At 35.8% G+C, this 13,940-nt stretch overlaps 1 protein-coding gene across 1 annotated transcript in view; it reads right to left on the bottom strand.

Moving 5' to 3' along the window:
* Positions 1–13,940, bottom strand: part of LOC120625227 — a 55,737-nt gene that overhangs the window by 25,213 nt on the left and 16,584 nt on the right. Inside the window, exon 3 of the mRNA XM_039892223.1 lies at positions 6,168–6,278. Within this exon, the coding sequence (XP_039748157.1) occupies positions 6,168–6,278 (111 nt within the window). The remainder of the gene's footprint in view (positions 1–6,167; positions 6,279–13,940) is intronic.

Here is a 13,940-nt window from a genome sequence, read left to right as displayed (position 1 = left end):
ATCCGTCAAGTAAAGCGAGAATGAGTCTGTCTAAGTGTGTGGAGGGACGTCTCTCGTGAGTGTTACGAGAATAACAAAATAAAACAAAAATTTGAAGTAGGGAATTGGTTATCAACTAGGATATTGTTATGGCAGTGTTATTAACATAAGAAAAATGAAAGCAATACTCCCCAGGTACATCCCATGGACGTAAAATGTACGTCGTTTGCTTATAACAGTCGTTGGATTTTGAATTCCCGTTGGACGAAACCTCCTGTCAGACGGATTTTCGATTTACGTGGTTTATATGGTCACTGTGTAGGTTACACTTTTTTCTTTGATTAACACATAGAAAATACATTAAATCACAGTGATTTTAACACAATTTATACAAATATTATAATAAAAATTAAAATAATAATACGAGCAGCTGATTTCACGACATGTCAGCTTGACAGCGACCACAGACCATCCACATGACCCAAGATTGGACGCGCTTGCCTAGAAGATGCCTATTCCCTCTTGTTTAAAGATACCTAGGTTGTAAGAACGAGGAAACCGGGCACTGCAAATTGCTTTGTGTAAGTTCCGAATCTCCACTTTCAGGTAAATCAAAAAATGTATGCAATAAATGGCACACGATCGATGCGCCCGTAATATAAAGGTTAACGTGACCCAGTTGCGGTAGCAAACATCTTATACAAACGTCGTAGATGTTATTGGTGATTGTTTAGAGTTTAGACTGTCTCTACCTTTACGCATGGCCATTACCGGATCACGCTAGAATTCAATCGAAAAGTAACATTAGAGCGAAGGTTGGCAGTTAGCTTCGTAAATTTCTGCCTATTTTTCGCGAGGTGAAATAATTCTGCTACACGCGCGATTCCACTCCACTCTCGGATGTTACGAAGCCAGGACTTTTATCTGCGACCAATCCCTCTTCTTCCGGCAACTTTTCCCATCATACTGGATAGAAGCAGGCATTACTTTGCGATATTCAATAATATTTAATGAAAATTAAGCTTAATTTGCTTGACTTACTAATTTCTTCAATATTAATACTTCACACCAAACAATTATCCGGTATTATACTCTCTACGCACGTTTCGCTCCGACACCGGAGCATCCTCGGGAGATTTTGACCTTACTATGATTAGTTATGTCTTAACATTTACAGATTAAAAATACCTAGCTGATTCTTCTGAGAATAAGTTGGCTAAAAAAATCTGCATTTCCTCTTTTCCAACATTTTACAATCATAACATAATCGTCATCAATATCAATCCATGACTGAAATTCATGGGCCGGGTCTCATCAGAATGAGAAGGGTTTAGACCGGATTCCAGTACGCTGACCAAGGTCGGATTGGTAGACTTTACACGCTATTGAGAATGTTATTGAGAATGTTATGGAGAACTCTCATGTTTTCCTTCAATTTTAATGCAAGGAATGTTTAAAAGGTTAAATTAATAACACTCATCACGCATAAAGTTAGAAGTGCATGCCGGGGATAGAACTCGGTCCTTCCGAGAGTTAAACTGAAGTCTATGACCGCTATAATTTAACAATCGTTATTTTCTTTTTCTTGAGACCGGACCGACGGCTTCCAAGAATAAGTGTTGATTTATTCCAAGAAATATCAACGCCGAATAAACCGCCGAATATAATCTAGATTTAAAATTTGTACGATCAATTTGAAACAAGTTCTGAGATTGATGGTTTAATAGCCATCTTAAACTATCGGGGAAAAAGATACCAGAATGTATCATTAAAACGTTAACATAGCCATAGATTAGGTTAACTTGAACTCTTTGAATAAACGAATGAATATAGTTTTATTGTACACCACAATAAGTACATAAAAACCAATAAAGTACATAAATTCTTTTTTTACTATTATTACCTGATCTTATCGCGAAAAATCTTAATCTATAAAGCGATTGTGTAATATTGTTTATGGATCGTTAATAGATACAATTGGCCTGTTCAATGAAAACAAAAAGTTAAAAAACAAAATAATGCATCTAGCTTAAGATTTCGTGTTACTTCAACAATATATGAATTCCATATTACTCGAATTAGCTTTTTAAGAAAAAAAAGAAGCTTTGTCATCTTAAATATCTGTCAAATAAATGCGATCTAAGAATTCTTAAATTTTTTTCGCAACTCTGTAGCACTTGCAATCATATAGAGATACTCGCACTCGCGACGTAGGTAAACTAAAGTAGTAAAATATTCTATGGTTTGAAGCGAACGAATTCTCGTTCGTCGAATGAAAATCGCATTGATTTTTTTCGCAGTGCAGGCTAGTTTGTGAAATTCACTTATCTAGCTGGTAATGTTAAGTAATTGATTGAAACAAAGTAAGTAATCAGAACCAGAATAAAAACTTGTTATTTTTGAAATAATAATTATAATTAACAGCTATCTTTGTGTCCGTAAATTCAAATTCAAAATTCATTTATTTCAAGTAGGTAGGTAGTCAAATATAAGTACTTTTGAAACGTCAAGTCTGTCTGTTTGTAGTGACTCTACCGGTTCGGAAGGTAGATTCTACCGAGAAGAAGCCGGCAAGAAACTCAGCAGTTGCTCTTTTCCAACATCACAAGTTAACATTTTACATTTTAACATTCATTTTTCTATCTTGTGCGAGATTACAGCTCTTTTCTGCAATATATAAATATAGTAAAATTCGTAGTAGTAATAAGTAGTCAATTGGCTTGAAATTAACACAACGTTGCATTTCTACTCAAAAGCATTGTATTCTATTCCCGTTTCCACTAAAACGAGTAATAATATTAGACGGGCCAGGTTTTCCTAGTTACGAATAATAATAATAATAATACAATACACATATTTTCTTGCTGAAAATATAACATCCAATATTTTATACCACAAATATTGGATGTTATATTTACTTTTCCTCGTTGCTTTTAATGTTGAACGGGAACGGGAGCGAGGCGGTTGATATAACTGTTCATAATAATAGGTTAGCCTACTCAGTTACGCTTTGTACGTCTTAAAAGTTACTACATAGTTACATTGAAACTCACATTTAAACCATAAATTACGAGCGGATGTTGTTTTTGATTACACGATAAATATAAATCATAAATTTTGTTACAATCAGTTCAAGAATAGACTTTTCGCAAACACCTTTCTGTATAACGAAACTAAGTACTAATCAAACATATCAATGGTCAACATATAGTTTACTATAAATTATATAGTCTACTTTAAGTACTATACCATAATTACTAGGCATTTAAAAAAAAAAATAACAACAATATGTCAGAAAGTAATTATTTAAAGTTAGACTTAAGTTGACTACAAAGGAGAATGCCGAAACACGGTTTCGTTTGGTGCCTCATTCAAATTTGTATCAAAAAAATTTTATTTAAAAAAAGTTTTTATTAAAAATAAAAAAAAAAACCTCTAAAATCCCTTGCCTACGACGATGGTTAAAAAATCTTTTAATGAAATAAATTAGTGGTTCTATTATTTTCGTCATCTACTAATCACTTGTGTACGTAAAAACAATAAAAAACGTAAAATACATATTGTGAACAGTACCATCAATAGGTAGGTCCAATAATCGTATGTGTCAAATATAACCTTAATTCACGAACTTAATTTGCTTGAAACTCTGAAATCCGGCAAATTAGAGTTTTAATGTTTTTGGTAATATATAATATATTGCAATTATTAAACCCTTCAAACTCAGATAAATTCCATGAAGGTACCTTATAAGTACTATGTGAAACCAAATCCCATACTACGTCCGGAATTCTTCTTTACTAGACAAAACGTCTCGGTATTCAGCCATTAGATAACATTAAGTTTTAGATGTGGTAGTAGTTCTATTGAAGGTCTTTTAATGAATCCAATAATGCGAGCACTGCAACAAAGTTTCTTATTACAGAGGTCAATGTCAATGATTGCAATGCAGATGATTGCGATAAAACGTAGTCTATAAAAACTTGAGTACGTTATGCATCAATGATTGTAATTATAAGAGCAAGCTCTTGTTTTTGGCAAGTGGCCGTTATCTATACTAATATTAGCGCGGGTTGGGGTAAAATTCTTTTACCTATAGAAATCTACGTTTTAAATATAATATTAGCCCGAATAATTAAACGACTGTTTCGTGTAGTCGAAGAGATATATGATTGAGTTCTAGAGAAAAGTTGTAGAGCTTGATAATGCCTACAAAAGAGTCAGTGACAGGATATAACTGACTTTTATATTTAAGTCACAAAAAGTCATTTTTTTATCCCACCAAAAACATTCTGTGGAAACTACCCAATTCTCGATGGAGCTGCTTGTTTATCTTCTCTAAAAAGTAATGAAAAATTGGCACCCGTGGCAAGCCGGGGTCGCTAGTATATAATAATTCAATCAACCGGTTCAGAGAGCAGATTATACTGAGACAAACATGGCAAGACACACATTCAAGACTACGTGGAACATATTCTGTGTTAGTGGCTCTCTAATAAATCATAATCATATCTGCATCCAAAAGATTATTCTGCATAGGTTAATTGGTTTTTTGTTTACTTGGTAGTTATGATGGAGCAGCGTGTTGGGTCCATGATTTAAAACCCTATGAGAGAGGTTGTGTCGCCCTATTTACAATGTTTCCCACATAAAAGGATAGCACTGTTCGCAGACCTGGTGAAAAGGTTTAGTTCAGCGATTTACGTACAACATAATTAATGGAAGGAAGGAAAATTAAAATGGCAATAATTATTGGCGTTAAATTGTTAATATAACCACTGACTAATTATAATAATAATAATAAATAAATATACTACGACAATACACACATCGCCGTCTAGCCCCAAAGTAAGCGTAGCTTGTGTTATGGGTACTAAGATGCCTGATGAATATTTTTATGAATTATATACATAAATACTTAGAAAATACATATAACCACCCGGAAACTGAAAAACATTCATGCTCATCACACAAACATTTTCCAGTAGTGCGAATCGAACCCATAGCCTTGGGCTCAGACAGCAGGGTCGCTGCAAACTGCGCCAATCGGCCGTCATCTTAAAACCTCTCATGTTGCGGAGTTAATTGTTACGATCCGATATCGACGATTACTGTTTTAACTACATCAAATGGATACGTGACTGTTATGGTTATTGATACTGGTGTATCAATGCTATATAATGCTGTATAATTGTCTATTACAGTTTACTGCGTTCAATTCCGTAACCTTCGTTAATATCATAATATATCTATCCATTAATATATCTATATATCTATGCATGATCATGATCTTTAGCATAAAGGCACCCACAGCTGGGCACAGGATATGCGGATTTAAACCCCTTTCGACAAAAGGCGGTCTTATTGCTTTAAGCGATCACCTCTGAAGACGACCTTTGTTGAAAGACTCAAGTTGATTGATCAGTTGAGGTACGCCGCGCGCGTATTCAATAACAGGGAAGGTCAATACCCGCCAGTGGGATGGATAGCTCACCACGGGGCACGGGTCTCCTCTCGGAATGAGATGGATTTAGGCCGTAACCTAAACTGTGGCAAAGAGCGGATTGGTAGAGTTCACACGACTAGGAGAACATTATAGCAAACTCCCAGGCATGCAAGTTTCCTCACGTAGTATTTATGCCGCGAGTTATATTGTGTGTATATGTGGATAAATTTAATAAAAGGTTTGGGAATATATAATATCTGAATTTTCTCTAGTCTGGTCTGGTCTAGTAGGAGGCTTTGGCCGTGGCTAATTACCACCCTACCAACAAAGTCGTGCCGCTAATCGATTTAGTGTTCCGGTGAGATGACGTCGAAACCGAATAGGGGTAGGACTACCATACTCCCTAACAGTTTAGCCCGCTACTATCTTAGACTGCATCGTCACTTATCACCAGGTAAAATTGCAATCAAGGGCTAACTTGTACTGGTAAAAAAAAATAAAGCAAAGCATGGTAGGGTTTAGCTAGTATAGTTACCGTATCACATTAAATAGTTATATACTATCTCTGTCTCTCGGAACCTTCGATACATAAAATAGTATCTCTTACTGAGAATCTAGTCGAATGGACATGGGAAAATTTATTGTTCAAAGACTAAGTAGAGGATGTACTCTGAAGAGATTCGATTAAATTGCGGTTAAAATCGTGTGGTTATAAATAAAAGAGAAAACGTTGATCACGACTTACTAGACGGCCGGAACTTTGAGACGTCGGTCCCGCATTTCTCCCTGTAGTAGAGCAGTCTCTTGCAAACACGCCATGGTCCGAAGTAGCCCTGGTCGTAGTTTGGGTTATCAACTGTGGACAATGAAAGCAATTTAAAGACAAGAACGAGAATAGTATAGAAGTTTGGATGTTAACATACAGATTATTACAAAAACTCAAGTGGCTTCCTACTCGTCGTCGCCGGGATATGCATGTACTTTCACTTCTGTACTGTGTGTTATTTCATCTAAAAACTCCCTCGTATTTAAAAGAGAAGTTCACTTTTCTTGGTGAGCAATCTTATTTAAGATCGTGCCGTGCGCTGACGCTGTGTATGCCTTATCATAGGACAAAATTTTATAAGCGTTCGTTTAGCGTACGAGCTGTGGAATTGTGGAATGCGCTTCCATTGAGCATACGACGACTATTAATAGTATGTATATACTTACTCATTTATTGTATGTTATAGTATTTAAATATGTAAGTGTTGTTATTATATATATTAGTTTATTTTTATATTTATTTATTAATTATATTATTTACTTTTTATCTTTTTGTGTACACTAGTTTATGTATTAGCATGTAGTTATTCGCATTTATGTATTTCAATATTTGTACCACCAGCAGTCTATTCTCCTCTTCTTTTTTTTCCTAATTCTAAGGTTGCCTGGCAGAGATCGCTATTAAGCGATAAGGCCGCCTTTTGTATTACTACTTCTTTCGATATGTTTCTGTTTTTGTTATATTTTAAATATGTTAATGTTGTGGTATACAAATAAAGAGTTTAATAATAATAATTATTATTATTTTTATAGCAATAATTGACGGGCCAAGCAGATGGCAGGGCTGATGTTGAGTGATTTTTTTTTAAACCCCCCTTAATATCTTTTAAAGCCGCTTTTTTACTATTTGTGGTTATGGCGGCAACAAAAATACATCATCTGTTATAATTTCAACCGTCTAACTATCACTGATCATGAGATACAGCCTGCTGACAGATCGTCGGACAGACAGACAGACGGACAGATAGGTGGACGGACAGTGGATTTCTTAGTGCTAGAGCGCCGTTTCACCGTTTCACGGGTACGGAACCCTAAAAAGACGTTTATAAAGTACAGCAATTTGTATGTGGACGAAAACACTGACTGTGTATACTACATACAATCTATTTTATGCAAGCTGTCTATAACGTTAAATGATTTTGTATTTATCTTTTGTTATATAAGAGTTTTGAAACATACATTAGTCCCAAATTTTCTAAAGCTACGTCGCACTTACAGAATTAAGAACATACAGAACCCTCATCCAGCCATTATTGTATGCAGTGCATTGTGTCCAAAAACAGGGAAAACGCCCCGCGTCTCACCTTACGAGCGGAATGTTGCTAGCTCACATTTTTTTTCCATTTTGCTCATTTTACGGTAAACGCTGAGAACATTACAGGTTACGTAACATTACATTTACTGTCAACTGCTAACTGGAATGAAGCTACTTACCGGCTGTTCGAGAAGCTCTATTTCAGAGAAGTGGTTTTTGATGCCTCAATATTAGTCGTGTACACGGTTTCTGTATTTTCTTAATTCTGTGGTCGCTCTTTATCATTCTTAAACTTTTGACTTCCAATAGAATTATAAAGAGAAACGCGAATTATAAGTCTGATATGATAACAATATAATCCTGTCCAACAATAAATGTTTTAGGTACACTTAACCGAATTAATGTTTCGAAGTGGTATTGTACTATACGCCTAGATTACAGGTTTTGAGTCATGCTGAGAGTATGTCAAAATCAGCTAGACATATACATATATCCATATTAATGTGTGCAGTTCAAGGATAAAGCAGGTTCTATTGGTTTGCACCGTGGTTTCAAAGTATTACGGATTGTCATTATATAGTATTAATGATTTTACAATAAGTAAAAGCATTCTAACATTAATCGTCTAGTATTCAACACCTTTTGATAATAGTAAATTTAAAAGTAGTACAACTCTCATAATCATTACATATCAGTTGATATGTAATGATGAATGATGTATTACGGGCCCACTACAGGGCACAGGTCCCTTCCATACTGAGAACGGGTTTTAAGGCCGTATTCCACCACGCTGGCTCAGTGCGGATTGGAGGACTTCACACATATTGGAGAATATTATGGAGAATTCTCAGGCATACAGGTCACGATGTTTTCCTTCACCGTTGAAGCAAGTGATATTTTAATTGCTTAAAAACGTGCACAACTTAAAAAATATATAGCTGGGATTCGAACTCGGGCCCCTTAACTAAAGTCGAAGCCCTACCACCACTGGGCTATCATCGCTTCACAACTATAATAGTATATAACTAATGTTATTTATATTATTGCAGATTTGTATGCGTTTATCTTCAATAAAATAGGACATTCTGATATATATATTATAGATTTAACTTATTTAACAGTTCAACTCTCCCAAATACAGATCTACACATAAAAGAATAAAAAAACGTGTTTTAGTTTTACGCTATTTAAACCATTTTAAAGTTCAGCTATTTTGAAATCCAAGACAGGTATACAATATGTATTTTAGAGATATTGTCAAAATAAAAACATTGTAGTATTCAGATAATACAATATAAGTTCATCACAAATAAACTATTAATAAAATATCCTAAAAACAGGTTGTCAAGGAACGCAACTTGGGTAAGTCACGAATGGGTAGGGACTTAATAAAACTTTTTAGGAGGCATAAATGATGTGAGCCAAAATGTCTGCCACACCCTATACTCTCTTAATAGATATTCGTCACGAGACATAGTTAATTATTTTCCAAGTAACGCTTGAGCATAGGTTTAAATTCTGTAAAGTATTTCAAAACTATTTTCTAAATGATAAGAAGTGAATAACGCACGTAATGAAGAAAATTATGTTACTTGAAGAATGTTCAATTATTGTGCAGAAGGACAAAGAAGTAAAGGAAGATTAAAGAAGAGATGGATATATGTGTGAAAGAGGATTGTGAGATGGCAGTTTTTAGAAGCTAATGTAGGGAGAACACCGGTTACCAATTAAGCGTGTAAAAAAGGGCCAGAAGAGAGTATTCTAAATGCAGCTCTGATGGTCTAGTTCGACTACAGATCTCAATTTTTGTAATCCTGGGTTCGATTCCCGGTTGTGACCAATATCGTACCAATACAAGCTCAGAGTTCTCTATCTCCGTTTGTCGGAGATTACGTTAAACCAGATCTTCTCTCTTATAAGAAAAACGGAATAAGAGCTACTTCATAGTGTGTTGCATCCATGCAAGAAAACTAAAACAAATAACAAAAAAACATTTCTGCGTTAAAGAAGTCCAACTAAACAACATAACATTTGTATGGATTTTCACATTAGTTCTTTCACATTTTCATTTAGCTTGTCTTTCTGTTCGTGATAAGACTTAGCTGTATAAATTCACGATTCATGTTTTCTCAGGCCAAGTAGCGAAGGTCAACGTAGAGAAACATTGTCCATCACGATTTGCCAGTAGCACGCCAACTTAATTTACAGTGTTATGCTAATTGGATGCTGGCTAATTGGGTAATGGGATTTAGGCTCTCGTCTCGAAAGCTTGGCACTTTGCATATCTTGGTTTTAGGTCAAGTATGACAAACCGTTACGAGCTCGATTGTTCACCGTATGTTACATTCGTATTGTTGCGGTTCGTGTTACAATCTTTTTTTTCAGTTGACATTTTAGCAAATTAAACGGAAAATTGCAAATCTAGCCACTAAAAAGCGTATTTAACAAAAAATAAACAGACTTGGCTAAACAACTAAAAAGCAAGAAATAATAATATCTTCTACAACATTTATAAGCCGGTGGCAAGTAACCGTACCAAATTTCTGGTACTTTCCTTGCTACTATATTGTAAGTCGGTTAATGAAATGAAATTAAAATACACTAGGGTACACCAAAACAACACAAAATAGTTAAGAATTAAAATCAATAAAAATTACGCAGGTACGATAGACGACCTTATCGCTAAAAAGCGATAAAGTCTACTCTATATGGTATTCCTAGATTATGGGTAAATAAAATTAGAGAGTTTTAATTTAAATTAAACTCTGTATTTAAACTACTTACTCTACTTAGTTCTAAATTAAGGTTTTATAAATGGCGTGCTGCTTTGCCGCTTACACCATACAGAAAACTTTGAAAAAAAAAAAAAAACCCGCGGCTTTTTCTAGGGTTATAGAGATGACCTTTTTCTGATTTTAATGGACACGTCAGATTCCGCGTTCTTAAAGAATTATATTGCTAGGTATAAATGCACACTGTGGGATCATCAGAGAGTTGTTAACTTTTTTTCCATATAAACCTTATACTTTTTGGTATAAAAATGCCACGTTGGTCTAGTGGTCAACTTCGGATTCCGTTGTAAATTGATTGCTTAGCTACGCAATATTTTGTGTTCTTCTTTCGAAATTCAAATTACTGATGGCAGTTACAGAGAAAACTTTGTATCATCAGCTTTGCGGCGTTTATCAGTAAATCCCTTAAGGTGCAGAACTGTTTTAGAGAAAGCCTCCATATCATAGGAATTCGACACTGCAAAATATCAAACTTCAATATGATTTTGTATGATGAAAGTGTAAGTAGGTATAACAGATTTGGCGCCCGTTATTAACAGAGTTGGAAAACAGGTTTACTGATTGCCAAAGCCAAGATCCACTTACGTCGGTTGCGCCATCGAACTTCGTAGTTAGTTGCATATCAAAGGCTATACAAAAAGTATACGCATAGGTACAGTAATAACTAATAAACATGGCGTATCAGCATTCAGGTCAAACCGATAATGCGATGTAAGCTTTTTAAATTCCATCGAGAACAGTCGATATAATACGCCATTTATTGTTAGCTCTGGTATTACTTTATATCCATCAGTGGCGTACATACAGGGTCTAAACAGAGTACCTATGCAATAAGTGGATTGGCGATTATAAAATAAAAAAATCTTCAATAAGAGTTTTCAAAAACTTAAGGATAGGCATTGTAAAAGTTATGAAAAGCCTACCCTTGAGTAACTCGTACTGGAGATTTTCTTAATTTTTTATAATCTGCATACTCTGCACGCCACTGATATCCATATAATATCCGCCAAATTGTCTTTAGAATTTTCCTGTACGTTTATGTGGTGTACACTAATAGTGTATTCATTCATTCATCTATTCTATTAAAAAAAAAAATTGGCAATTCTAATAATAATGCTATACTTTTCCAAGAGATATAGTGTAAAAGGCACAGAACTACTTTTCAACATCATTATCAACCCATTATAACCCACTACGGGGATCGAGTCTCAGAACAACAAGGGATTAGGCCGTAGCGTATACTTACAGTGGCTTCGCAATATATTTATAATAATATGGTCTTTGTGAGACAAAATATTACTCTTTATAAACAAAAAGCTGATATTAACAATCGACATACCAGAAACTGAGATAAATTAGTGACCTCTGGTGCAGAACTCCTTTGTGGCGATGAGCATACGCTTTTACAACATGATTCCTAAGGTAATTCTTCACCTACCAATACATACATGACATTTAAAGAATGTGTAAAAACAAATCTAATACAGCGAGGTTACTATGCATTTGATGAATTTCTTAATAACAAGGTAGATTGGAAGCAGCCAGCCTCGCTCTTCCTCCGCAAGATAGAAAAGTGATTGGCAATGTTGATGTTGGATAAGAGAAACTACTGAGTTTCTTGCCGGCTATTCTCGGTAGAATCTGCTTTACCAACCGGTAGTATAGTCACGACAAACATACATACATACTTGACGTTTCAAAAGTGCTTATAAAGTAGGTCTAATTGAAATAAATGAACGAAAAGTTTAAGGTGCGTGTCGGAAAGCTTGCTCGGTTCCTCCGGCATGAAGGCCGAAGTCCTAACCGGGGATCGAACTCGGGACTCACTTCTTATAAGACCACAACCAGCCCAGCATCTCTAGCTTTTACAAGCAAATAGTATCATATAGTATAGAAGATAAAGTTAAGCTTCTTATCCTCGCATAGCTACTCGTATATCTATTGAAAATCAGACCTTGTCCTATCAGAATTATGAATCAATTTCCATTGCAATAAAGTCCACTTATCCTCCTAAACTCCCAGCTAATTATTACACGTATCTAGGACAGGAGTCCGTCGGGACGCGTCACATTTACACCTCATTGACAGTGACTCACGTACCACGGTACATGTCAATTAACTAAGGTGACCTTGCCTGCAAGTGTGACCTAAATTATCCAGAGGTGATCCCTAATTATGTTAGTCATCACTTCGAGGGATTAATTACACTTCAAATAAAACATTTTATAAGGTGTTGTTTTGCGAAAGGGACAAAATGAACGTTCATTCGACTTATGGTACCTACCAAATCTTTACACATGCTTCGATTAAAATTTATGAGGAAAGGTAAATTTGATCAAATTTCATACTAAAAAATATCAGGCCAACTAATAACTAATATTTTAAAGCTTCTTTAGAATGAGAGGCATTTATGGCCATTGATCCAAAATATTCATTTATTCCTTTAAAATTGAAGATCAAGATATTAAGTATGCAAATACATAGTATATTTATAATAGAGGTATATGTCTGTGATTTTGAAATAATTGCTTCCGATGCAGTCATTACAAATACATCATAACCGAAAAGCGGACAGGAATGACATCAAACAGGACTTCCCTAAGCCGGTTGTACATCATGTCAACCAATCGACGTCCACTGCTGGACATAGGTCTTTTGTAGGGAGCTCCCAGCGACTCGCCTGGTGTCATCTGTCCACCCCGTTGGGGGCCGACCTACGCTGCGTTTACCGCTGCGGGGTCGCCATTTCTGCACCTTAAGACCCCAACGCCCATCGGTTCTCCGAGCTATGTGCCCTGCCCATTGCCACTTCAGCCTCGCGACTCGCTGAGATATGTCGGTAACTCTAGTTCTTCTACGGATCTCCTCATTTGATCACGTAAAGATACTCCTAGCATAGCTCTCTCCATCGCCCGCTGAGTGACTCTGAGCCTTCTTATGAGGCCCATAGGTAGCGACCATGTCTCAGTTCCGCAGGTAGTAAACTTTAAAAATTAATCTAGGCAGTTTATTACCGCGGGACTGATCCCGACGTAACTTTTTAAGTTAGCTGGGTAAAGAACTTTGTATGGAGTGTTCTAGGTTACTTGACATTGCAGAAAAGAGGAAAACAGCAATTCTAGGCGGACTAAGTCGCGTAAAACTATTAGTGTCGTTTACATGATGACATCTCGCCATGACTCAATTAGCCACGAGGTAAAATACGCAGATAAATAGGTACCCACCTACCATACAATTGATACTGACTGGACAGTACACACAAGGTATATATGTAATTTAGCACGTGACTGAAATGCGCATGTTTTTGATATTGTGACATATGCAACGGTTCTTAGATCTAGTGGCTAGAACAAAGTACTCTATACCAGGGCTCCCCAACCTAGGCTCAATAGAAAGCACAGAGGTGCACCGCGAGGCGGTCTTCTGTACTTAAAAAAACACAATTCCTATCTGCCTAACTAGCAAGTACCTATGTATTTCAACTAAATAAGTTAGGGCGCGGTCGCCGTGACAATTTTTTTAACTCTGGTAGTTAGTGCCGTTGGCTTTTTAATGTTGGGAACCCCTGCTCTGTACTATTGTACTATCGAATAGTTATATATTGTATTGTATATATATTGTACCTATTATAAATGCAAAATTTTGG

This window comes from Pararge aegeria, chromosome 7 (assembly GCF_905163445.1).
Source record: "Pararge aegeria chromosome 7, ilParAegt1.1, whole genome shotgun sequence".
In the NCBI taxonomy this organism is placed as follows: Eukaryota; Metazoa; Arthropoda; class Insecta; order Lepidoptera; family Nymphalidae; genus Pararge; species Pararge aegeria.
The sequence above is the reverse complement of the archived record's forward strand: the minus strand, read 5'-3'. Positions and strand labels throughout refer to the sequence as shown.